Below are 24,631 nucleotides of genomic sequence, written 5' to 3'. Positions count from 1 at the left end.
CAATGACCACGCCACAGAACAGAGTGTAGTGATTATAGTTGTTGTTTTTTTAGGGGGGGGGGGGGGGGGGGGGGTTGTGTTCTATACAGCTCCAATTATATTTTCTTGTTCTGTGTTTTAGATGGAGAACGGCTGCATCCTCAACGACACCAACGTGGCTTACACAGGAAGCTGTCTACTGCCCAATGTGAACAGCCAGACAACCAGCGACAGTCTTCAGCCCGACGCCCTACATACCCTGCCAGACCCACAGACTACTGGCTTCTACCTCTGAGAGGGGGGGTGGAGGGGGTGTCAGGGCAAAGAGAGACCATTGGACCATTTTGTCAGGACAGGGGGGGGGGAATTAAACTGAACTGTGGTTGTTACGACTTTCTATGTAATGTTCTCCATTTCATTTGTGTTCGACGGACTCCGTACTCAGTGAAAGAGCTCAGGATAGTGTCTCTCTGCACTCTGACAGTAGTTTCCCCACTGGCACACAGCTCTAGGGGGAGGGGGGGGGGGATGCATCTTCTCATGTTACACATTTTTTTATGAAGGGTATGGCTGGTTGAGAGAGCAGAGATTTCTTCACCACTGTGAATATCAGTGTTTTTCTTTATGGGTGTACAAAGTACTGTTTCTGACAAGGATTATTAAGACTGAGTGCTACAGTACTGCGCTTCAATACAGTGTAACTTGTTAAAGGAGGGAATGTGGGTATGGAAAGGATGGAGAAGGATTGTGATGGAGATGAATATTCATTATGAAGAATGATGAGACTGATTGATTGAAGGAGCTGGACGTCTGGAATTATTGTGAGGTAGGTTACAAGTGTTCTGTTCTGTGTGTTATGTTTTGTGTCATCTGCCCACAGAGATGAAGAGGCATTGATTCAGGCCTATCATTTTGGTGTTGGTGATCTGCGTGTTGGTAAAAGAGTATTTAGGTTGTCCTCTTGCATGTTATTGAGATTGAATATGTGAAACGGATACCATATTATGGTCAAATGGCATCTAAATATGAAGAGGGAGAGCAGATCGGCGGAAGGGCTGACCGTTTTGGGGTTTATTTTCATGCTGCATTTTAGCCTGGAAGAAGTTTACATTACCAGTATAATGATGTGTATTTATTTAAATGGCACTCAAATCAACCGAAGCATTTTCTTGACCGGCTACAGTATGAAATCGCTCAGTAAATTAAGTTCCGGAATATACAGCAGTACACAGCTTAAATTCAAGAAGTAAACAAACAAATTCCAGATCCATCATTCCTCATTGAAAAGCTTTGAGGAAAAACTGAAATTTGGATTTAAGTTCCTGAAGTTTCCTGAATTGAAATGAAATTGAGCTAAACAAACTGTATTCGGTGCCAAGAGGCAGAGGAATGGGAACGGCGGTTTCTGATGTGACGGGAACGATCATTTCAATGGGCTTCCTCTCTTACAGGGCCCAAAGTGATTCCATCATGGTCATCGATCACAGTGATTCTCAAACCTCTCCTCGGGGACCCCCGGAAGATTCACAATTCTGTTGTAGCCCTGAACTAGCTCACTTGATTCACTTAGACAAGGGCTCGATGATTAGCTGACAAGTTGAATCAGCTGGGCTAGCTTTAAAATAGATCAAAAGTGTGGGAACAGGTGCGGGTCCCCAGGAGAGGTTTGAGAACCACTGATGAATCGCACTGAACATTCCATGAGGATTGACTTGATCATTCTCATGAGCATTGATACAAAAAACCAAATGAGAGGACAAGTCTTTTAAAGAGATTCTATATTGAAAAGGTGCAATGTTGAATGTGTTGTGTATATTGTAAAAGAGTTGTAAAAAATATCCTATTACAGTATTTCGTTGTAAAAAGTTCTGGAAAATCATTTTTAATTAATATTGGTAGTGTTAGAAATATGTGTCCTAAATGGCACTCTTCCCTACATAGTGCTATACTTTTAACCAGAGCCCTATGGGTCCTGGTCAAAAGTAGTGCACTATATAGGGAATGGGGTGCCATTTGGGATGTAACTTATTACATAAATGTCACAATCAAACGCATTTACGGACTTGCCTCTCTCTTTATATTTGTTTGTCTTTTTTTGTATAGACGTTTCTTATATGAAATAGATTTATTTCAATCAACCAGGAGATATATGTAAAAAATAAAATTGACAATCAATAACAACAAAATAACTGCTCAATTAAAAAAACTGTTGTGTAAATAGTTCAAGGCTATTTTAATTTTTTTGCAAGCACTACTTTTTAAAAGCACTGCTACAAGCAATTTTTCTCTAGCACAAAAAGTAGGCTTGTCGAAAATCATTTTGGACTCTTATATGACCACAGTACCTACAGTTCTGTGTTTTATTTCAAAGTCATGTTTGGAGAACTTTTTGTGACTTAAATGAATATGGTGCCATAGTGGTGACATACTGCAGACTCACATCCCAGATTTGTGTTTTTATGTTTATGATAAAATTTTGTCATTGTTCTTTTTTTATCACGTTGAATTTATTTTGATATTCTAACACACTCAACGTTATTGTAGATGTAAAAAATAAAAAATAAAAATCAGTTCAAATATAGAATATACTATTTGTTCCTGGAAATAAAGGATTTGTGCAATCACAGTTCATTTTAATCACAGTATGTTTGTGCTCATATTGTTTTGTCTCTTTGAAAAGTGCTCATTTAACAATTATTTCTGATTGGTTCTGTAATGTGAACTATGAACTTAAAGGTGTTGGTTCTTTAACACTGGGTATTAAAATCACAAGTGAAAATGGGCTTTGTATGTTCTAATACGGAGGTTGATCATTTCTTCACCCACAAGTCTCACAGCTCACTTGTGTGCCTATACAGTAGGATCATTAAAGGCAATGGCTGCTGTGCTGTCTGGACAGTAGGTGATAGACAGACAGACAGACTTGTAGGGGAGAAACCAAGGAACCAGAGTTCCAGTCTGGAAGCATGCTTTCAAATTCCTAGAGGACAGCTTTGGTATTGCAGTTCAACTGAAGTACAGCCCAGAAAGACAATTCCCATAGACAGCCCCATAGAGAAGTCAAATTCAAAAATTCATAATAAAACACTTTAGTCATCACCTTTGTGCACACAAAAAATCCATTGAATTATTCAAATATTAGTTGCTGAGTCCCAATTTCTTTTTTTTCTTTTCTTTTTTAAAAATCACTCAGCCAAAGATATTTATATTCATGCTCTGATGTCATGAGCCCAGCTGTCAGAATTCCTGGAGCGTGTTCACACGATACTGCTGTCTGGACAGTACTAGTGAACAGGCATAGTAGTCCCGGTAAAAAAAGATGTCAACAACCACGAAGCGGCGAATGTGAGTAGATTACGTTGAAAACAGCGGGTGTCCATCTTGGAGTGTCTCCGGTACTTCTATACCTAAGTGGGACAGACAGACATTTGAGGAGACAGACAGACTCGTCCTGGAGACAGGAGTGACGCACGCTGTGCACCACCCAACCAGGAAGTGAGACAGTCTCTCTGAGAGTGCTTCTATCTCCATCCTCATTGATCTTTTCTCTCCATCCATCCCCCCCTTAATCCCCAGGACAATCTCTCCCTTTTTGCACAATGGCAATGTGTGAACACTCACCCAGGAGCAAGCAAACAAACACATATTGATATCACAGTCACCTCCGCTGGAGACTAGAATAACTACACCCACCAACAGAGGGGACACACAGTGACAGGCATCCATTTTCTTTCTGCCTGTCTGACTGACTTCCCGTCCATGAAACTAGCACGCCATCTTCTCCATCACTTCCTATCTCTGTCTCTCTCCTATATGTCTCCTGTATGTGTATCATGGGTTGTGTTCATAAGCAACGAAATAGGAGAACATATTTTGAAACTTGAGTGAGGTAGAGCTGAATTTCTGTTTGCGAACCTTTTTGGTATGCTTTGCCCTACTGAACACGTTGGACCATAATAGACAAGGTGTTGGTTGGTGGAGACAGAAGAGAGACCCTCTGTGGCGTTGCTAGACAGTCCAGAGTCCAGACAGAAACAGCCCCCTGCCTCGTCACTCTAATGCCTGCCAAGTTACAAACAGTCTCTCTCTAATGAAGTGTGACAGCCTGACAAATTTTATTGAATAGAAACGCAAAGGGCTATTTTTGAATGTTCACAAAAAAATCTGAGTTGAACCGTCTTGGGAGCATTAATTCAGGAAGATGTATTTGTAAATCTTTCACCGGGGGACTTTTACATACAGTAGTATCTTGGAAGTAGTTCCTGCTTTACAAAGCTTCTCCATTACATACGCCTTTAGAAATTGATGTAATAATAACATGGCTTTATTCCAGTCCCCGGCAGCACATATCCTGTACATGTTTGTCCACTTTAGAACGATGGGGAGAGTGTTGAGAGACCAAAGAGAGACGCAATGCCCAATGACAGATGCGCAGGTTCACCCAAGCCAACCGATCCCTCCGGTCTGCCTCTGCCTCCCTCACTAGCTCTTTAATGACCAACATGAACTCATGTATGAGAGTTTTTCTTCTCCTTTGGCTTCCTCAGTTAGCCATGCATGCTTGTAACATGATCAACAGGAGGAAGCAGGTCTAGCCCTGAGGTCTTCCCCAGTGTTTTCCAGCATGTCCCACTCCATTCCAGGGGGGAATGTTTTTATGGTATGGATGGAGCTCAAATGTATAGAAGGCAGTTGCTGGGGAATAGGAGGAGAATGGAGTGTGTGTGTTCATGTCCTGGTCATTGAGATGGTCCCCCTCTCTACACCACACCCAGCCCCTGTGTGAACGGTGAACACAGAGACGGCCCAAATGGTACCCTATTCCCTACCAAGTGCACTACTTTTGACCAGAGCCCCATGGTCCCTGGTCAAAAGTAGTGCACTACATAGGAAGCCATTTGGACACTGCCGTAGTGCACAACACTATATGCGTTATAGATTCACCGTCAACCCTGGAAGTGAACCAATGAGCACCCTCCCATTCGGTCACGACAACTTACTCCTCAATTAGGAAGCGTTCTGGTTTTATGTCACCACAGCAGCCTACACATGGGCTGATTTCCTAGTGCATAGAAAGGATATTAAATATTCAATGGTTGCTCCATACCATTCAGGGCAGGCCATTTCCCGAATGGCAAATATAAGTTCTGTGCCTAAGCTTTGCGAGCAGCAATCTTGAGAAAGAGAGTGGTGACCTGGTTTTTGAGTGACCTGGTGACAGCAATACTTACATTTCACATAACATTTTAGTAATTTAGCAGATGCTCTTATCCAGAGCGACTTACAGGATAAATTAGGGTTAAGTGCCTTGCTCAAGGGCACATCAACAGATAGCCCAACGTTCTTAACCCCTCGGCTACCTGCCTCCCTACTTGAATACAATGCAATACAATTGGCCAATACTTGACGACAGACAATCAAGGATAACTGCAGGGTAGGACTGAGAGGTCCTTAGATATACTGCAGTTTTTTTCCCCCAAAAGCATCAGAAAGATGGTGTGTTTGCTTTAGTAAGGGTTGATCTTGCTTTTAAGTACCATGGGTTGTCTATGAATGAACATGCCATTCAACTTTATCATTGAGTCTTGCGTTGTGTCCTGGAGTATCCTCTCTCCGTTGTCCACTCCAGGGACTCCTTGAGTTCTTTATCGATCGGTTTCTGTGCCGTTTCTTCCTCTCTTCTCTTTTTACTTGTCTTCTCTGCACCTTGACACACTGTGTTGCCCAGGAAGAGTGTTGCTGCTGGAGACAGATCTCTCCATCGACCCCTCCCTACATCCCTCCTTCCCCACTAGTCCCCCGTCGTTCAGCCCCCCCCATCCCCCAACACACACACACACCGTTTCCCCACCACCACCCCGTGGGCTGTCAATGCACATTACTTCCAGCTTGTTGCACACACTCCCCTTTCTCTCTCCTCCTCGTAGCAACATTGATTTTTACTGGGGTTATATATATATATATATATATTTTAAGATAATTTTTATTCTTTTTAACTCTACAAAAAAAAATCGTAGAGTTGAAACAGTGATATATATTTGACTGTGACTAAATTCTGTAGCGGGGAGGTGTGGTGGGGGCAGAGTTGAAGGGGATTTCTCTCTCTCTCTCTCTCTCTCTCTCTCTCTCTCTCTCTCTCTGTACTTTTCAACCCTATCGTAGAGCACCAATAACCTGATGCCGCAACAGTAGTTACATATGCCGACACAGTGCTTAGAAACAACATTACTTCAACAGCAGACACAAGCCAGCGTTCCATGTTATGTTGTCTCTAATGGAATGTGCTTGCACTCACACAAAGAACAGAATAACAGAAGACTTGTGCGCCGAGACACTTGACCTCTCTTGGCTTCAGAAGGTCGTACAGAATGTTGTTTGCTCTTAACATCAACTATGAAGATATCAAATCCCTTTAGCTCAACAAGCCCAAGCAGAAAACAGGCATGGGTCTGCCACACCTCCACATGTGGAAGAGGGAGCTGTCATGAAGGTTTAAAGAAGAGGCACGGCCAGTGTGGGAAGAGAGGGAGGAAAGCTCCTATGGTCTTCCCCTCCCGGGCATGATGCACCCCTCCCTCGGAGTATACAGACCTTAACCTAGATCCTGAGATCCCCCCTGAGAGGTGTGGAGCTCAGTGGAGCTAGCCTGCCATCTAGACTGCTGCTAATGCAGTAGACAGACACCCTGCATTCACGGTAAATGCTGCATGTCGGAAATTACCTTTATATTCAGATTGGGCAATCGGTAATGCTTCAACGATACAGATTGAACAGAGCCTTAAAATGTATATTCGTCATAATCCACGTGTTTTTCATTTTGCAATTGCGAATGAAATTGAATGAAAAAAAACTGACCAATTTAGTTATGGAGAAATTACTTTAAAATTGACCTTTTGTCTCCAGTGGAAAAGGTACAGTAACATTTTCATCAAATAGTCTGGAAAATTCAGAAACACATTATTGGTGACTGAAGAGTTCTAGACAGGCAAGAACTAGGACGGTTCAGAGCCATATATTTATTTGTTCTAAATATATGCCTCTTGGATGGTCCATTTCCTGGCTGTGTGGGAGAGAAGGTCAGGACTTATCCGGTGGCCAACTGAAAGCTTGCACTTAGTGTCTAGTGAGCCCACAGGGGGTAGGGGGGGGGGGGTTGCTAAGGGAGTATGAATTGGTCATCAGTCTGCTAGCATCCACCAAGCCAGTTGGACGCCCATTCTCCTGACCTTGTACTAGCTCCCTTGTGTGTAGACTTCAGCAGCACTCAATACTCTGCTATACTGTAGGGACGGCATTTAAATGTCATATGTAGGGAGGCCAAGTAGTGGCTCAACAGAACGTACTAAACATAAATGTAAATGTACATTAAGACAGATCACACAGCTTTAATGATGTGTAGAATAGAGCTGAAATGAACTCAAGCATATTGTGCCAAATGTTACTTGCACAGGGGGTTGGTGACACCTTAATTGGGGAGGATGGGCTCGTGGTACATCAAACACATGGGTTCCATGTGTTTGAATCCATTCCACTTGCGCCGTTCCAGACATTATTATGAGCCGTCATCCCCTCAGCCGCCTCCACTTGTTACTTGGGCTATGTGATGTCCCTGTTGCTGTACAACCAATCAACATATACAGTGAGCTACAAAAGTACTGGGTCAGTGACAGAAATATCATACTCCCAAGACATGCTAACCTCTCACCATTAAAATAACAGGGGAGGTTAGCATTTTATATCATACTCCCAAGACATGCTAACCTCTCACCATTAAAATAACAGGGGAGGTTAGCATTTTATATCATACTCCCAAGACATGCTAACCTCTCACCATTAAAATAACAGGGGAGGTTAGCATTTTATATCATACTCCCAAGACATGCTAACCTCTCACCATTAAAATAACAGGGGAGGTTAGCATTTTATATCATACTCCCAAGACATGCTAACCTCTCACCATTAAAATAACAGGGGAGGTTAGCATTTTATATCATACTCCCAAGACATGCTAACCTCTCACCATTAAAATAACAGGGGAGGTTAGCATTTTATATCATACTCCCAAGACATGCTAACCTCTCACCATTAAAATAACAGGGGAGGTTAGCATTTTGGGGGGGGGGGTGTATGATATTTGTTTGCCTGTAACTTTCTCACTCATCATTATTCACAATTCATTCAGGTAATCATGGCAGCATCCACATTAATGTAGAAGTGTTTAGAAACATATTCTATTCATAAAAGTGACTCCAAAATTGCACAATACATTATTTACCGTTCACAAACGTGCAGTCACAAACTTGTAGTCATTGCGGGCTATGAATATGGGACCAAATACTTAACTTTTTGCTACACTGATACACAAGTGAATTTGTCCCAATACTTTTGGTCCTCTAAAATTGTGGGACTGTGTACAAAAAGTGCTGTAATACCATCAACTTAAAGCTGACAATCTGCACTTTAACCTCCTAGCCATTGTATCATTTCATCCAACGTGCGGGAGTACAGAGCCAAAACAACAAAAATGTGTCACTGTCCCAATTCTTTTGGAGCTCACTGTATTAGCAAAAGAGACCATCATAAAGGATTCTTTGTCCCCTTTCTTTATGTTAGAAATAATGTTTTTTTTAAAAGCCTTTCGTGAACTAACGCTCACACTTGACTCTTTTCCCTCTTACTAGAGCTGACTTTGCTAATAACTACTTTTTTGAGGGATTTTTTGTTTTACTTACTACGACTGTGATATGTAGTTGTCCCACCTAGTTGTAGTTGTCTTAAGATGAATGCACTAACTGTAAGTCACTCTGCATAAGTGCGTCAACTAAATGACTAAAATGTAAATGTCACTCTTCATCCTCCTCATCCGATGGGAACTGCCTAATACAATGTGATGCCTCAGGATAAAGAGCGACATCACTCAACAATTTCACTTCCTGTGGCATCTTAATAAATTCATACAAGACATTATCATCATCGGGAAGCAGGAAGTCATCCAACCAGCCCAGGGGCTCTGCAGTATCTGGATGTGTCATCAGCTAATACAATGTTATTCCTCCCAGCAGGGGGGGGGGGGCGGCCCGACCCAGCCCAGCCACCTTCCACTCAATGAGTTAGCACATCCAGGGGGCTGCGCCGATAATAACCCTGGCTCGCTCTCCAGCCAGCCAGCAGCGAGCCTAGTGCTTTAAATAGACACAGATCAAATCAAATTGGAAGTTTTTTTTCTCTACAAAGGTCAGTGAGTACATTCTCTGTTAGACCTGGAAGCCCACTGTACTGTAGGTAGGTAACCAACAGGATATAGAGGAGGGAGTCTTGGTAGAAAAGGTGTAGACTCTAGAGATCTCCTGCTGCTGGGGATAACTCTTAGCACCTCACCTCTGTGGCCCAGGTAGAGTGACAGTCTGTCAGATGTTTTCTCTGTCACAGCTCTGTTCCCTGCAGTTCAGCGAGAGACCAACGGCAGCACTCTTGAGGGCGGCTGCTTGAGCGAGAAGGATGGTTCCCAGTGGACAAAACAGGGACCTCACAGATCAGCCTGACCCATCTTCATGGAAACCTTGCTAGAGTAGATGCTGTTTTGGATGTCCCTGGCTTGACACACAATAGTTGCATCCCAAATGACACCCTATTCCCTTTATAGTACTCTACTTTTGAACAGGGCCCCAAGGGGTCTTTTGGGACACAGACCATTGGACCTGACCTCATACTCTCACATAAAGCAATACAAAATAACATTGATAAAAGTTACCTATGGGAGCCGACAGGAAATCTAACCTAAGCTTATGCTCAATTGCCCACTGTCACACATACTGTGCATGTTATGAACAGTATACTGTTTATCCATTGGACAATAGGAGGCATTCCTTCTGCCTTTGTATAATGCCTCAGTGAGCATATTTTGCAGCACGGTTTAACTTATAACCTTCTCTGGCAGTGTGTTATGGGTGACTCAAAGCAGCGGGCAACCATTAGCTTGTCTTTTGTGTCAATATGCCACAACAGGTTTTGATCAGCTGCTCAGTTGGTGAGCCCCAGTGGATGTGGGGGGAGGCAGTCAGATACAGGAGGAAACATGAAATATTCATTGTGTGGAACTAACCAGGGTTGGGGGTCAATTCCAATAGAATGCAGTCGATTCAAGAAGTAAACTAAAATCCCAATTTTAAAAAAGGAAAAAGGAGCATCTATTTTCAATTACTTCTCATTATCTGAAGATGGGAAGGTATTTATGTACATGTTTAAATTTACATTTAAATTTGAATTGACTGATTATTCGAGTTGACCCCAACGCTGATGCGGAACTAATTGGAACCTGGAAATCGGTGCAACAGTTGCAATTCCCCTACTGGTGCAAGATTGTCTCAGCCTCAGGAGAACAGCACACGGTGAACTCCCACTCATGATGAAATCATTTTTTTTCATTTCTCCAAATTCCATTGGGTGAGCTCATTTGTACAGACAGGATATCTTGACACAGCCATCAGCCTCTCTACACATGTTGTAGTCTCTTCATGGACTATGATCAAATGTCAAAAGACCCCAACCACCCAGGCCATAGACTGCCGCACTGCAAGAGGTACCAGTGCATCAAGTCTGACACCAACAGGCTCCTGAACAGCTTCTATTCCCAAGCAATACAACTGATAAATAGTTAACAAAATAGCTACACGGACCGAGTTTACCTTGTATCTTTATTGACCTTATATTTCAGTATTTGCACTGACTCTATGCACACTCACAGGGCCCTACACACACACTCCTACACACACACTGCCACTCCAACACAAACACAGGGTCACTCCAACACACACATACTGTCACTCCAACACAAACACAGGGTCACTCCAACACACACACACTGTCACTCCAACACAAACACAGGGTCACTCCAACACAAACACAGGGTCACTCCAACACACACACACTGTCACTCCAACACAAACACAGGTTCACTCCAACACACACACACTGTCACTCCAATACAAACACAGGGTCACTCCAACACACACACACTGTCACTCCAACACAAACACAGGGTCACCAACACAAACACAGGGTCACTCCAACACACACACACTGTCACTCCAACACAAACACAGGGTCACCAACACAAACACAGGGTCACTCCAACACAAACACAAACACTCACGCCATCATTTGCTCATTCACGCAAAATATGCACATACATTTATACTGACTCTACACACCCACACACCCACTCACATACAAGCTGCTGCTACTCTGTTTATCTGATATCCTGTTGACCAGTCACCTTACCCCTATACATATCTACCTCGATCATTCCACTATCCCTGCATGTATTGGAACTGACTTGTTAACTTGTTAAGTATTTCTTGGATATATTGTGTATTTCATATTTCTTAACCTTATTTCTCGGGTGTTTTTTTCTGTCAATACATTGTTATTGATTATTGCATTGTGGGTTTTGAGTTTTGCAATAAAGGAATTTCACTGTACTGCATGTGACATTAAAACTTGAAATTTGAAACTTGCAAATATTATTTGCTATGAGACCATTTGCTGTCAAAGAGCAAGATCTCAACCCTGCTCTGTTGTTTTGCCTCATAATGGATCTGACCCAGACATGTTTCTCGGTAATGCATTCTGATTGGTAGACCGCCAAAACGAAACATAAACAAAGGGAGAAAAGAGAATACCCCCCACTCATAATATTTTGATTGGGCTTCTCGATGTTAACAATGTCAACCGAGCTGAGAATCACTCTAGTTTTGTCCTGGGGCTGAAGACAATGCACAGGAGAAGCACTGTGGCCTCTGGTATGTGTGTGTGTGTGTGTGTGTGTGTGTGTGTGTGTGTGTGTGTGTGTGTGTGTGTGTGTGTGTGTGTGTGTGTGTGTGTGTGTGTGTGTGTGTGTGTGTGTGTGTGTGTGTGTGTGTGTGTGTGTGTGTGTGTGTGTGTGTGTGTGTGTGTGCGTGCGTGTGTACCATCTGCTACATGCTCAGAGATTTGTCTTCGAGGTCATATTCACTCAGTGGAAGTTAAACTGCACAATATGGGGTATGGTTTTGATGGCTGGTCGTGGGATTTCTTTGCAACAACATTGAGTCACTATCAGTCGATTCTTGTAAGAAGGTCAATTCAGAAAATCTGAAAACGCTTACCTGTACCTACGTTTGTCCTATACAGCTGCGGTCTTTCCATGGGATGTTGAAATTCGTACTACGTAATCTGACATTCAGTTGGCACATGAACATTCATGCTTAGTTGAGCAACACAAATGAAGAAAAAGTTGGCGGTTGTTTCCAAATATAAGTTTTTATTCGAAGTATGAATTTCAGCACCCTGTAGAAAGGACCGCGGTTGTACAGGACAAACATAGGTACAGGTCACAGGAGGCTGGTGGCACCTTAATTGGGGAGGATGTGCTCGTGGTAATGACTGGAGTGGGACAAGTGGAATGGTATCAAATAAATGCTTCTACACCTGCATTGCTTGCTGTTTGGGGTTTTAGGCTGTGTTTCTGTACAGCACTTTGAGATATCAGCTGATGTACGAAGGGCTACATAAATACATTTGATTTGATTTGAAATAAATCAAACACATGGTTTTTATGTGTTTGATGCGACCATTCCATTTACTCCGTTCTGGTCATTATTATGAGGCTTCCTCCCCTCAGCAGCCTCCACTGGTACAGGTGAGCGTTTTCAGAATTGACATTTTTTACAAGCATCGACTGATGGTGACTCAATGTTGTTGCTAGCAAATCCCACAACCAGTTAACACTCAACTCTGCCTCGGTAAAAGAGAACGGAGTTGAGCGTTCCTCAATTACAGCATACAGGTATATGTCTATACTATACATTCAGTGCTAGTGACTGTAATTAGTCATTCAAACCAGGCTGTGCATTCAGACAGCAATACTGTCTATGCCTTGCACTTGTTACCAAAGACACCTGCAACAGACAGATGACAGAGCTGTAAGAGGAAAGGAGGAGGTGGAGGAGGAGAGCAGAGAGAGACCATCTCCTGTTGCCTTGATGAGATAGGAAGTGACAGCAGAGTGCTTCATAGACTGGCACTGGGAGCCAATTCTAGGTTTGAAAAATATCCACTGCCTACAGATGTAGGATCTTAAAGGAAAACTCCACCCAAGAACGCTATTTTGGTATTTGTTTCATTAGTTCGCTGTTGACATACTGTAGTCCCAAAATGTTTGGCTTGTCAGCAATCCGGATTTTGAGATATGTAACTTTCAACATAGAGAAACCATCCCCTGATGATGCATCACATGATCTAAAACGCGTCATCATTTGTTTGTGAGGAAAAATCAAATCTGAAATTTGCAAGTGGAAATTACAAACTTCAAAAACCCTTTTCAACTTCAAATACACGACAAGTTAGACATTTTCTGCATTGAATCAAGTTCTCCTGCAACAGGGTGATCAAATTAAGATCCTACATCTGTACCTGGCTGTCCAGTCTTCCTCCATATACTACACGCACGCGCGCGCACACACACACACACACACAAACATGCACACATCATTTACAGAGAATTCCAGAAAATTGTTACAGGCACTATACAAACACACACACAAACATACATAAACACACACACACACATGCACACACACCCTTCTCCCTTCTCTCCCCCGGAGGTGTTTTCTTTATCGACCGTGGTTCTGTCTGGAGATGTTCTCTGTCTCACCTCAGTTCACTCAGCTGTGTAATGTGTACCGTCACTTTAATAGTCTGCCTGGCAGCCTGCTTCCTCTGTAACCCCAGCTCCAGCCGCATGACAATGACCTAACTTACCTAGCTACCAACCAAAAGGATGGTTTGGTTGGTTCTGTGCTCTACGCTGACCACCAAGCTCACAGCCCTGGGACTGAACTCCTCCATATGCAACTGGGTCCTGGACTTCCTGACGGGCTGTGAATTAGGCCACATTACCGCCTCGACACTGATTCTCAACACGTGGGCCCCACAAGTGTGCGTCCTCAGTCCTGTCCTGTACTCCCTGTATACCCGCGAATGCGTGGCCTCACATAGTTCCCACTACATCATCAAGTTCGCTGATTGCACGTCAGTAGTAGGTCTGATTACCAACAACGACGGGATGGCCTACAGGGAGGGGGTAGGCACTCTGATGGCGTGGTGCCAGGTAAACAAACTCTCCCTCAATGTCAGCAAAACAAAGGAGCTGATTGTGGACTTCAGGAGGAACCAGGCTGGGCATGTCCCCATCCTCATCAACGGGGCCGCCGTAGAGACGGTCAAAAACTTGACGTTCCTCTGCGTACACATCTCAGAGGAGCTGAAATGGTCAGAGCACACCTACACCGTGGTGAAGAAGGCACGACAGCAACTCTTCAACCTCAGGATGCTGAAGAAATGTGTCATGTCCCCGAGAGCCCTCACAGTGTTCTACTGTACCAGGCATTATAGCCTGGTACAGGAACTACACCTCTGTCGCAACACACGGCGCTTGGGTGCACACAGCCTGCCCTCCAGGACACCTACAACACCAGGTATTGCAGGAAGGCCAGGAAGATCATCAGGGACCCCAGCCACCCGAGCCATGGCCTGTTCTCCTCATGGCTGAACATGGCCTGTTCTCCTCATTTCCATCACTCATTACAGGATCATCATGTACGACTGGCCAATAGCTTCTACCCCCCAGACCATCAAGCTGCTGAATAGCAACCACTAGTCAGCTACCTGCTCCACCTACTTCCCTGCTGCTCCCCCTATGGACCCCCCCCCCTCCCCTATACTGAAATTTGTACCCTACCCCCACCCCAATGGACATTTATCATGCAGAATATCCACTATCCACCACTAGTCAGCTACCTGCTCTCCCTGTCCCCCCTCCCTCACCTGCTCCCCTCCCTTATCTGCTTGCAGATGTAATTTCACTCTACCCTGCAATTACATCTGCAACCCTGTACATGTGACTATTACATTTTCTAATCTAATAAAGTATACAAAAAATGAAGTAAGAGAAAAAAATGGAAGAATGGACATGAAGCAGGTTTTAGCCTTGATGACACAGCCAGTCCCCTCTCTCCCTTCTCTCCCTCTCTCTCCCTGTCTTCCCATCTCTCCCCTCTCCTCCTTCCCTTCCCTTAACCTCTCTCTCCCCTCTGTCTTGCTTCCCTCTCTGTCCCCTCTACCTTCTCCCCTACTCCTCTCTCCCTCTCTGTCCCCTCTACCTTCTCCCCTACTCCTCTCTCCCTCTCTGTCCCCTCTACCTTCTCCCCTACTCCCTCTCTCTCCCCTCTACCTTCTCCCTCTCTGTCCCCTCTACCTTCTCCCCTACTCCTCTCTCCCTCTCTGTCCCCTCTACCTTCTCCCCTACTCCACTCTCCCTCTCCGTCTTCTCTCTGCCTCTAAACTGAACAGGAATTCATTCCTCCCCTCTCAGCCCAGATGGACCACTGAGTCAGTCTCTCCAATCAGCCTCTGACGCAGGGACACAGCCTGTTCCTCAGCAGAACGACACATCCAAATATTTACATATGAATTACCCCATCACCACAGTGACCTTTCTCCAAAAATTCCCTCCTGGTAGTTTTCCCTCCTCAGTTCCTTCTCTTCCTTCTCGGCCCATTTCTGTGTGTCATCCTGCTCTGAATTGTCAGGTTCACTAACCATCTGGGTTAGCCAAGGGAAAGTGAATCTCTCTTGGTTTTATCAAAGGCTTTCTGAGAGGGAGCAAATGTTCCTTGGTCCTCTGTTGTTTCGATATGGTTGTTATTCTGATTTCATCTGCTTATGATTTATTTTGTGTAATTCCCTGCAAAAACAGCATAGATTAAAACCTAAGTATTAAGTCATATGTAAGATATGCGTGTGTGCGTGTGTGTGCGTGTGTGTGCGTGTGTGTGCGTGTGTGTGCGTGCGTGTGTGTGTGTGTGTGCGTGTGTGTGTGTGCGTCCACAAGGTGAAATGCTATTTTTACGGGGTTTAGGTTTAAGGTTAGTGTTAGGGTTAGGGTTAGGGTTAGGAGCTAGGGTTAGGTTTAGGGTTAGGGGTTAGGGTTATGGTTATGGTTATGGTTAATAGGATTTTGAATGGGACGGAATTGTGTGCCCCTACAAGGTTAGTTATACAAGACTGTGTGTGTGTGTGTGTGTGTGTGTGTGTGTGTGTGTGTGTGTGTGTGTGTGTGTGTGTGTGTGTGTGTGTGTGTGTGTGTGTGTGTGTGTGTGTGTGTGTGTGTGTGTGTGCGCGCGTGCGCGTGCGTGCGTGCGTGTGTACGCGTGCGCGTGTGTGCATGCCTTGCACAATCAAGGCAAGTGCTAGGAATTCCTTCCAAAACCATGTGAAAGAGTCACATTGTGTGACCATAATACACGTAATACCATAGTCCCATATTAAATGATGTTTGTACAAACAATTTACTCCTGAGTTGACCTAACTCCACATTAGTTCCACAGGTTTGAGGAAATCCTCTCCAACAAAGCATTACTCGGTAGCTGACTGCATGAACCAGTGGGATCTGTTGCATATCTTTGCCAAACACCACACAAGAGGTCTCCCCACAATCGTATACCGTGTAGAGATAATATACGCCATCTGGCAGACCCTTTCCCGCATAGCAACCTACTGTCATGCATGCGCACATTTTTTTTGTATTGGGTGGCCACAGCGGGAATCGAACCCACAACTTTGGTGTTGCAAGCACCATGCTCTACCGACTGAGTCACACAGGGAAAGAAAAACGTGGTCCACATTATTCAACGTGTCTCTATATAACACATTGTAATATCCACATAACAGAATAAGGAGGAATCAAAACAAATTCCTGTGGGTCTTTTTGACCCACTTTCAACAATGTATGTGTGTGTGTGTGTGTGTGTGTGTGTGTGTGTGTGTGTGTGTGTGTGTGTGTGTGTGTGTGTGTGTGTGTGTGTGTGTGTGTGTGTGTGTGTGTGTGTGTGTGTGTGTAGCTCTCTCTGTATGTGTTATGCGTTATACAAGCGTGACTGAGCATGTGTTTGTGGGTCGGTTGGGCCTGCGTGTTTGGTGTGTGTCATTCAAACAGCGGATATCATTTGTTGGGCCACAACAACACGTACGCTGCGCAGCTGAAGCAGGTCTCCAGTCATGCGTGGCTTGCTGCCTACCTTAGTGTCTCTTTACCGCTTGGCTGGCTAACCGCCCGGTGCCACAGGGCGTTATTTACCAATTTAGTTACATAGCCTATAGCCTATAGCACCATTTCCTCTAACAGAAGGCTGTACTGTATTTAAGGCATGTGTTTTCTACTAACACTTCATAGGAATGAGTCATGGCAGTCCCAGTCCCAGTCCCAGTCCCAGTCCCAGTCCCAGTCCCAGTCCCAGTCCCAGTCCCAGTCCCAGTCCCAGTCCCAGTCCCAGTCCCAGTCCCAGTCCCAGTCTACACCTGTGAATCCCTGGCCCACTCCCCTTGTTGTGGTTGGATGTTGACATGAGTCGCATACAATCAGCACTGGCTATGTTAATTCCCTCCTTCTTCCTTCCTTCCTTCCTTCCACACACACACACACACACACACACACACACACACACACACACACACACACCCTCTTCCTCGCTGTCTGTCTGTGTGAGGTGCTACATTTGACGTTGGTTAGTGTGAACGTTCAGTCTGGCCATCCTGCTGCTCCCAATCTGTTCCTACAGCTAAAAATAAGAACACTGCAGCAAGTTACGTTACGCTGCTGCAAATGTTACCAAGTTTGTTGGACAGCCTGGACAGCTTAGACAGCTTGGTTTGGAGTGCAAAGTGACTGTTTTCACAGCTCTTTCTCACACATTCCCATAAACTCTGATCACCCCACACATGTTCTATTTCAAATTAAACTGCTCAAATTGGCCATAAGCTTCTGTCTGTTGAGTCAAAGTGCACAGGATCATTGGTAGGTTCACTTACTTCTCTCTCTCTCTCTCTCTCTCTCTCTCTCTCTCTCTCTCTTTCTCTTTCTTTCTTTCTCTCTCTCCCTTTCTCTTGTTCTCTCTCTCTCCCTCTCCCTCTATCTCTCTCTCTCTCTCTCGTGCTCTCTTTCTCTTTCTTTCTTTCTCTCTCTCCCTTTCTCTTGTTCTCTCTCTCTCTCTCTCTCTCTCTCTCTAGTCTCATTTGCAGGCTAATGCATGCTGGTGGAAACTGGTCTGATGGATCTGTGAGTGTCACACCCTGATCTGTTTCCCCTGTCTTTGTGCTTGTCTCCACCCCCCTCCAGGTATCACCCATCTTCCCCATTATCCCCAGTGTACTTATACCTATTTTCTCTGTTTGTCTGTTGCCTTTTCGTTTTGTTTCGTCAAACCTGCCCACGTTTTTCCCGGGCTCTAGTCTTTCTCTAGTTCCTGTTTTCTATCTTTGTTTGACCATGTGTTTGACCATTCTGCCTGCCCTGACCCTGAGCCTGCCTGCCATTCTGTACCTTGTCACACCACACTAGATTACTGACCTCTGCTTGCCCTGACCCTTAGCCTGCCTGCCGTTCTGTACCTTTCAGACTCTGCTCTGGACCACTGACCTCTGACCTGTCGTTTTCCTGCCCCCCCTGTTTCTGTAATAAACTTTTGTTACTTCGAAACTGTCTGCATCTGGGTTTTCTCCTGAGCCTTGACATGTGAGGACCATTGGCAGGACTAGAGGTCCTCAGACAGTTGTTCTAATGTATTTCAATGTGCTGATCAAATGTGACCCAAACATTGCTTGAGTCCAAAATGTCACCCTATTGCACTACTTTTGTTTGGGGACCATAGGGCTCTGGTCAGAAGTAGTGCTCTGTATAGGGAATAGGGTGCAATTGCGCTGGCATACAATGAGGATAGGAAACTATCTGAATACCACATGACACTCTTCACTTGACATGATCAACATGACAGCAAAAATACAATAGCAGTTGGTACATGCAGTACCAAATTCAAAGCTAGAAGGTACTGTAAAATAGCTTGGTGTGTATTGATTTTAAACGAGTGACTGATACCCTCTGCTGGTCAACAACAGAATCACAGGAGGAGTCATTACATCACAACCACCACAACCCATTTATGTCCCCTGTTTGTCTAGGCTGCGTAATGCTTCTAATAAAGATCTGATTCAGGCATCCATGTAGATTTAATGTAGATTTTTACACACATTCATCCACCACTATCTTTCATCTTTAGATGGCTGTGGAATGGGTGGAATTGGAAATAACTGGGTCTAATGTTAGAATGTTGATTTCACTTAGGTCACTCGTTATTTCTACTGACACATCCATTGTCCCTACAGGTCTGGCAGCACGGTGTGTAGAGGTGTATCCTACTACGGAACCATGATATAGAATGTCTAGAGAGGTCATCCCGGCACCTGTGAGCTTCCATTGGACGTTCTCTCAATCCAACTGGTCCAGCTGTTGGTCAAAATCATGTCTTTAATCAATCATGTATCCCACATCTAGGCTGGAGCAGGTGACAGGTGTCTCCATGACAACCCCTGTTCCATCACACCGCAGTGACAGATGAGTCTCTGGAACACTGGGACAGATCAAGGGCAATGTGGAGCACGGTGACGTCACCATCACTGCCGTCTGTGTAATCCGGGGCGGGGATGACAAATTCATCAGTGGTATTCTTGCAGTAATTCACAAGTCTTCTGATGCTGCTTATATAGATATTTACATTGATTTGGCCCCTGTGAGGTTGCCTTCTTGCAGCTGTAGTCTTGTGGCTCTGACAGAGACCATCCTTTGTTTATAGGACTTATAAGGGGGAGGCTTACCGATGCACTCCTTCCAGTACCGGCCCTCTCTCTGTTCTTACATGTGGACGACAGATAAAACCCTGGATGTCACTGGATGTACAACACTGTTCAGAGGACAAGCAGGAAAAAGGTATGTGTTATTAACCTTTTACATTGACTGTTGTTTCCCTCCACAAACATGACATTATGTGTTTGACTTTTGGCATCATTCAAAAGGTATCGTTGATGCAAATGAAGTCAATCTACCAACAGAAAAGCCATAGGGGAAATTAGAGTAATGGGATGTTGTTTCAGTAAGATAATAAGGTAAAATAATATTGCAAAAGTAAAGATATCCAAACACGATTAGAGTAGTACACTACTTAGTAAAAAGTATATATTTTATGGAATGTTAAAATAATGTATATCATTTGCACACACTTACTTTGCATTAGGCATGTAACTAAATATGATCTATAATCTGTCCAGTCAGTCTTCTATAAGTATAGTGAACAAAAATACCAACACAAAATGTAAAGTGTTGGTCCCATGTTTCATGAACTGAAATAAAAGATCCCAGAAATGTTCCATAAGCACAAAAAGCTTATTTCTTAGCCAAGATAATCCATCCACCTGACAGGTGTGGCATATCAAGAAGCTAATTAAACAACATGGTTATTACACAGGTGCACCTTGTGCTGGGGACAATAAAAGGCCACACTAAAATGTGCAGTTTTGTCACACAACACAATGCCATAGATGTCTCAAGTTTTGAGGGAGCGTGCAATTGGCATGTTGACTGCAGGAATATCCACCGGAGCTGTTGCCAGAGAATGTAATGTTCATTTCTCTACCATAAGCCGCTTCCCACGTTGTTATAGAGAATTTGGCAGTACGTCCAACCGGCCACACAACTGCAGACCACATGTCACCACGCCAGTCCAGGACCTCCACATTAGGCTTCACCTGCAAGACGCATAAGCTATGGACAACAAACACAATTGCATTTTATCGATGGCAATTTGAATGCCATGACGAGATCCTGAGGCCCATTGTCGTACCATTCATTCGCCTCCCTCACCTTATGTTTCAGCATGATAATGCACGGCCCCATGTCGCATGTCACAATTCCTGGAAGCTGAAAATGTCCCAGTTCTTCTATGGACTGCATACTCACCAGACATGTCACCAATTGAGCATGTGTGGGATGCTCTGGATGGACGTGTATGACAGCGTCTTCCAGTTCCCGCCAATCTCCAGAAACTTCACACTGCCATTGAAGAAGAGTGCGACAACATTCCACAGGCCACGATCAACTTCCTAATCAGCTCTATGCGAAGGAGATGTGTTGCGCTGCATGCAGCAAACGGTGGTCACACCAGAAACTGCCTAGTTTTCTGATCCACACCCCTACTTTTATTTAAAGGTATTTGTAACCCCCAGATGCATATCTGTATTCCCAGTCATGTGACATCCATAGATTATGACCTAATGATTTTATTTAAATTGACTGATTTCCTTATATGAACTGTAACTCAGAAATTGTTGCATGTTGCGTTTATATTTTTGTTCAGTGTACGATTTGTGTGGCAGACTAAAGATCTGCTATATTGAAATATCAATACTTTGTTTCCAGTCACAGACAGAATTGTCCAGGTCAGGCCTTGCTGGAAAACCAGGGGCCAGAATGAAACTCAAACCCCTACACAACTCTGTCTAACTTCTCTTTCATAGCAGACACCTGATCTACAGTCATTGGATTATGTATGCCACTGAGCAGACGCTATTATCTAAAACAGGGTCTCCCAAACTCGGTCCTGGGGCCCCCTCTGGGTCCACGTCTTGGTTTTTGCCCTAGCAACTGTGTCAGCTGATTTCAAATAGTCAAAGCTTGATGATGAGTTGGTTATTTGAATAAGCTGTGTAGCACAGGGGGGAAAACAAAACATGTACCCAGTGGAGGCCCCAGGACCGAGTTTGGGAAACTCTGATCTAAAGCAACTTACAGTTCAGGGAATGCATACCTTTTTAGTAGGCTGTGTGTGTATTTAATACACCCAGGAATTGAACCCACAGCATTGTGGATACTAGCTCCATGCACTTGCTAACTGAGCTACACAACACAACAGATACGTAGAGGAGAAGCTAGCTATCCACAAGCATCCACCATGAAGAAACTATTTCTGTCTTTCACATGGTGATCGGGAAAAGGCTTATGTGGGTAAACTGAGATGTCAGATTAACATGGATTGACTGAAGGATAGAAATTGACACTAAATTAGGGATTTGGTTGGAATTACTATCATCTTTCTCACTGCAGTTCAACAGGTTCAGCAGATAAATATCTGATTCATCAACTAGGCTACATAAATGGTGGATCATCTCACTCCCTTCCACCACTGTAGACACCTGCTGTCCTTAAATCACAAAACCCACACACTCATGTTTCAAAGAAGGAAGTGTCGCCTTATTCTCAGATGTTGCCCCAGTTCACAAGCAATCTCTTTAAACCCCCTCTCCTCTCCAGCCCCCTCCTCATCAGAGATGTGAATTATTGACTCTCTCTCTCTCTCTCTTTCTCTCTTTCACTCTCTCTCTCTCTCTCTCTCTCTCTCTCTCTCTCTCTCTCTCTCTCTCTCTCTCTCTCTCTCTCTCTCAACAGCAACAGCCCTGAACAATAGGGCCACCCTTCTGTCTGCGTTCTGAGGGCCATCTGGTTCCCTCGGTACGTTTTCCACCAGACAGGTTGTTGATAGAACAACAGCGGGGTGAATAAAGACAGATCTGCTGCTCCTCACACATGTAAGGTGTTCATGTTTTCTCTTTATTTTATTACGGCCAAATTGCCATATTTGGTCAAATTGGATGCTTTGTTGTAGACTGTTGTGTCAGGGATACTTGTATAAATGGTAGCATACTTCCTGAACGTTTTCAGGGCTATATTTACTCAACTCCATTACGCTACCTAGAATCCCGTTCCGAAACGTGCAAATAGACTGCAGTTGCTAGTGTACTTACAGCCTTAATACACTCGTTTTTTCAGGCGTAAGGGGCCAAAATGCAGTACTTCTTTAGTCTCCTACTGTTGATGGCGGTTTACTCCAAGTCTCGCAGCAGCCCGTGCGGGAAAGGCTGCGACTGTCACGAGGAACTGAAACTCACCACGTGCACTCACGCCCTCTTTACCCAACTGCCCAACCACATCCCTCCTTACACGGAACACCTGGACCTGTCTGTGAACCTTCTAACCTTTATTCCGAAGAGTTCCTTCCGAATGGAACGCAAACTGAGGGTTCTGCTTATAAAGGACAACAACATCAGCGCTGTAGCCGACGGGGCCTTCACCCAGCTAGAGTTCCTTCAGAAGTTGGACCTGAGTTGTAACAGGTAGTGGGATGTTTTTCCTGGCCCCCGTGCTCTTGTTTTTGTTTTGCTCTTTTGAGGTCTTGGCCGGGTTACTGTAAAGCACTTTGTGACAACTGTTCATGTCAAAGGGGCTTTGTCAATTAAATTTGATGGATGCCTGGATAGATTCATTGATTGATTTATCAATTGATTAAACAGGATCTCGTCCCTGAGCGAGAGCTTCTCCCTGGGCCTGAATGCTCTGAGAGAGCTGCAGCTGAGCCACAACCACCTGCACACCCTGCACAGCAAGAGCTTCATGCACCTGGATGGCCTACAGAGGCTCAACCTTACTGGCAACGCCATCCATAACATCCAGGTGAGGTCGTTTTTACTTTTGTTGATCAACATCAAATAAAGTGATACAGGACTTATACAATTCAATTCTATTCCGTTGTATTTTACTATATTGTATTGTGTTTTATTTTATTCTGTTCTATTCCATCCAGGTGAGGTCCTTTGGCTCCATGTCCACCTTGCGGCAGCTCCACCTGGAGGGCAACCATCTCGTCTCCCTGAACAATGGGGTGTTCTCCATGCTGAAGTCCCTGGAGGTCCTCAACCTGCAGGGGAACCAGATCAACAAGACCCAAGAGGGTGTCTTCACACCCATGACCTCCCTGGCCCTGCTCAACCTGGCCCACAACCAGATGAGCACCATCTACTTCAAGACCTTCCTAAGCATCCACACCTACAGTACCCATATCCTGTTGGAAGGAAACCCCTGGAACTGCAATTGTGACCTGCAGAAAGTGTTCCACAAGCTTAGAAGTGTTCAAAGGCTGTTCTTGGATGATTATTATAATCTTAGCTGTAATGCTCCGACAGAACTAGCGAACTACAGGTTGATGGATGTGGATACGGAGCTGTGTATCGCCGAGGTGGTTATTGTGCTGATTATCACGATCACCGTGATGATAACAGTGTTGGGGGCCATCGTCATGGCGGAGAGGAATAGAAAGAAGAAGAAGAGGGGAAAGCATTGGACGGAGCAGGGCAACTTGTCTGACTCAGATCACTAGGGATTGACTTTTTCTCAGCAACACAATCCTTTTAATACATTTGTACAGTAACACGAAGAAAATATCTTATCTGAGACAGTTATACGCGTCATATTTTAAAGGGCATTTAGTAGGCTATTGTACAATTTCACCAAGTATTTATTGTACACAAATGCATTAATCAATTACTCAATATGTACACTTTTTGCATTTGTAATAATACCAGAATTTGTAGTGTTCTATTAGATACTTTGAAATACAATATGAACAATACTAACGGTTTGAAAAATAATAAATTCAACACAATTGAAATGTGCACTGAGCCGCATTGTACTCTATCCATTTCCTTTATGATGTAAGAAATATACATTTTATATATATATATATATTTTAGAAACAATAACAATTGCACTTCTTGCCTTCACACTTCGTTATAAACATGCTCTTAATGCATTTACAGTAGTAGTTGGTGTATGTTGACGAGCGGCGGGGACACTATTTGGGAGGTTGGGTTCGCTTTAACAGATAGCAGAGGCGTC

General features: G+C 44.2%; 2 protein-coding genes across 6 annotated transcripts in view; both read left to right on the top strand.

The window, feature by feature from the left end:
* ahr1b (aryl hydrocarbon receptor 1b) overlaps nucleotides 1–2,605 on the top strand; it is an 81,429-nt gene extending 78,824 nt beyond the window's left edge. For 2 of the 3 annotated variants that reach the window (XM_031824496.1, XM_031824497.1), the window contains exon 9: nucleotides 122–676. In XM_031824496.1, coding sequence (XP_031680356.1) covers nucleotides 122–274 — 153 coding nt within the window. In that variant the 3' untranslated portion in view covers nucleotides 275–676. Of the gene's footprint in view, nucleotides 1–121 lie in introns of all 3 variants that reach the window. The other variant, XM_020482626.2, reaches the window with a different exon arrangement.
* Nucleotides 530–24,414, top strand: LOC109890655 (insulin-like growth factor-binding protein complex acid labile subunit). 3 transcript variants are annotated; one of them, XM_031824499.1, is made up of 8 exons: nucleotides 579–805; nucleotides 18,085–18,133; nucleotides 19,237–19,316; nucleotides 19,406–19,837; nucleotides 22,349–22,488; nucleotides 22,730–23,073; nucleotides 23,251–23,410; nucleotides 23,541–24,408. In XM_031824499.1, the coding sequence occupies exons 6-8, from the start codon at nucleotides 22,745–22,747 to the stop codon at nucleotides 24,111–24,113; spliced, it is 1,062 nt and encodes a 353-aa protein (XP_031680359.1). In that variant the 5' UTR covers nucleotides 579–805; nucleotides 18,085–18,133; nucleotides 19,237–19,316; nucleotides 19,406–19,837; nucleotides 22,349–22,488; nucleotides 22,730–22,744; the 3' UTR covers nucleotides 24,114–24,408. The 3 variants fall into 3 exon arrangements, with proteins under 3 accessions (XP_020338214.1, XP_031680359.1, XP_031680358.1); XM_031824498.1 differs by lacking the exon at nucleotides 18,085–18,133 and having other exon boundaries at nucleotides 696–805; nucleotides 19,406–19,572; nucleotides 19,704–19,837; nucleotides 23,541–24,414; XM_020482625.2 differs by lacking the exons at nucleotides 18,085–18,133; nucleotides 19,237–19,316 and having other exon boundaries at nucleotides 530–805; nucleotides 19,406–19,572; nucleotides 19,704–19,837.
* The last annotated feature ends 217 nt before the right edge of the window (nucleotides 24,415–24,631 follow it).

This window comes from Oncorhynchus kisutch, linkage group LG5 (assembly GCF_002021735.2).
Source record: "Oncorhynchus kisutch isolate 150728-3 linkage group LG5, Okis_V2, whole genome shotgun sequence".
Lineage (NCBI taxonomy): Eukaryota > Metazoa > Chordata > Actinopteri > Salmoniformes > Salmonidae > Oncorhynchus > Oncorhynchus kisutch.
Note: the sequence above shows the minus strand (reverse complement) of the source record. Positions and strands in the feature narration are given on the sequence as shown.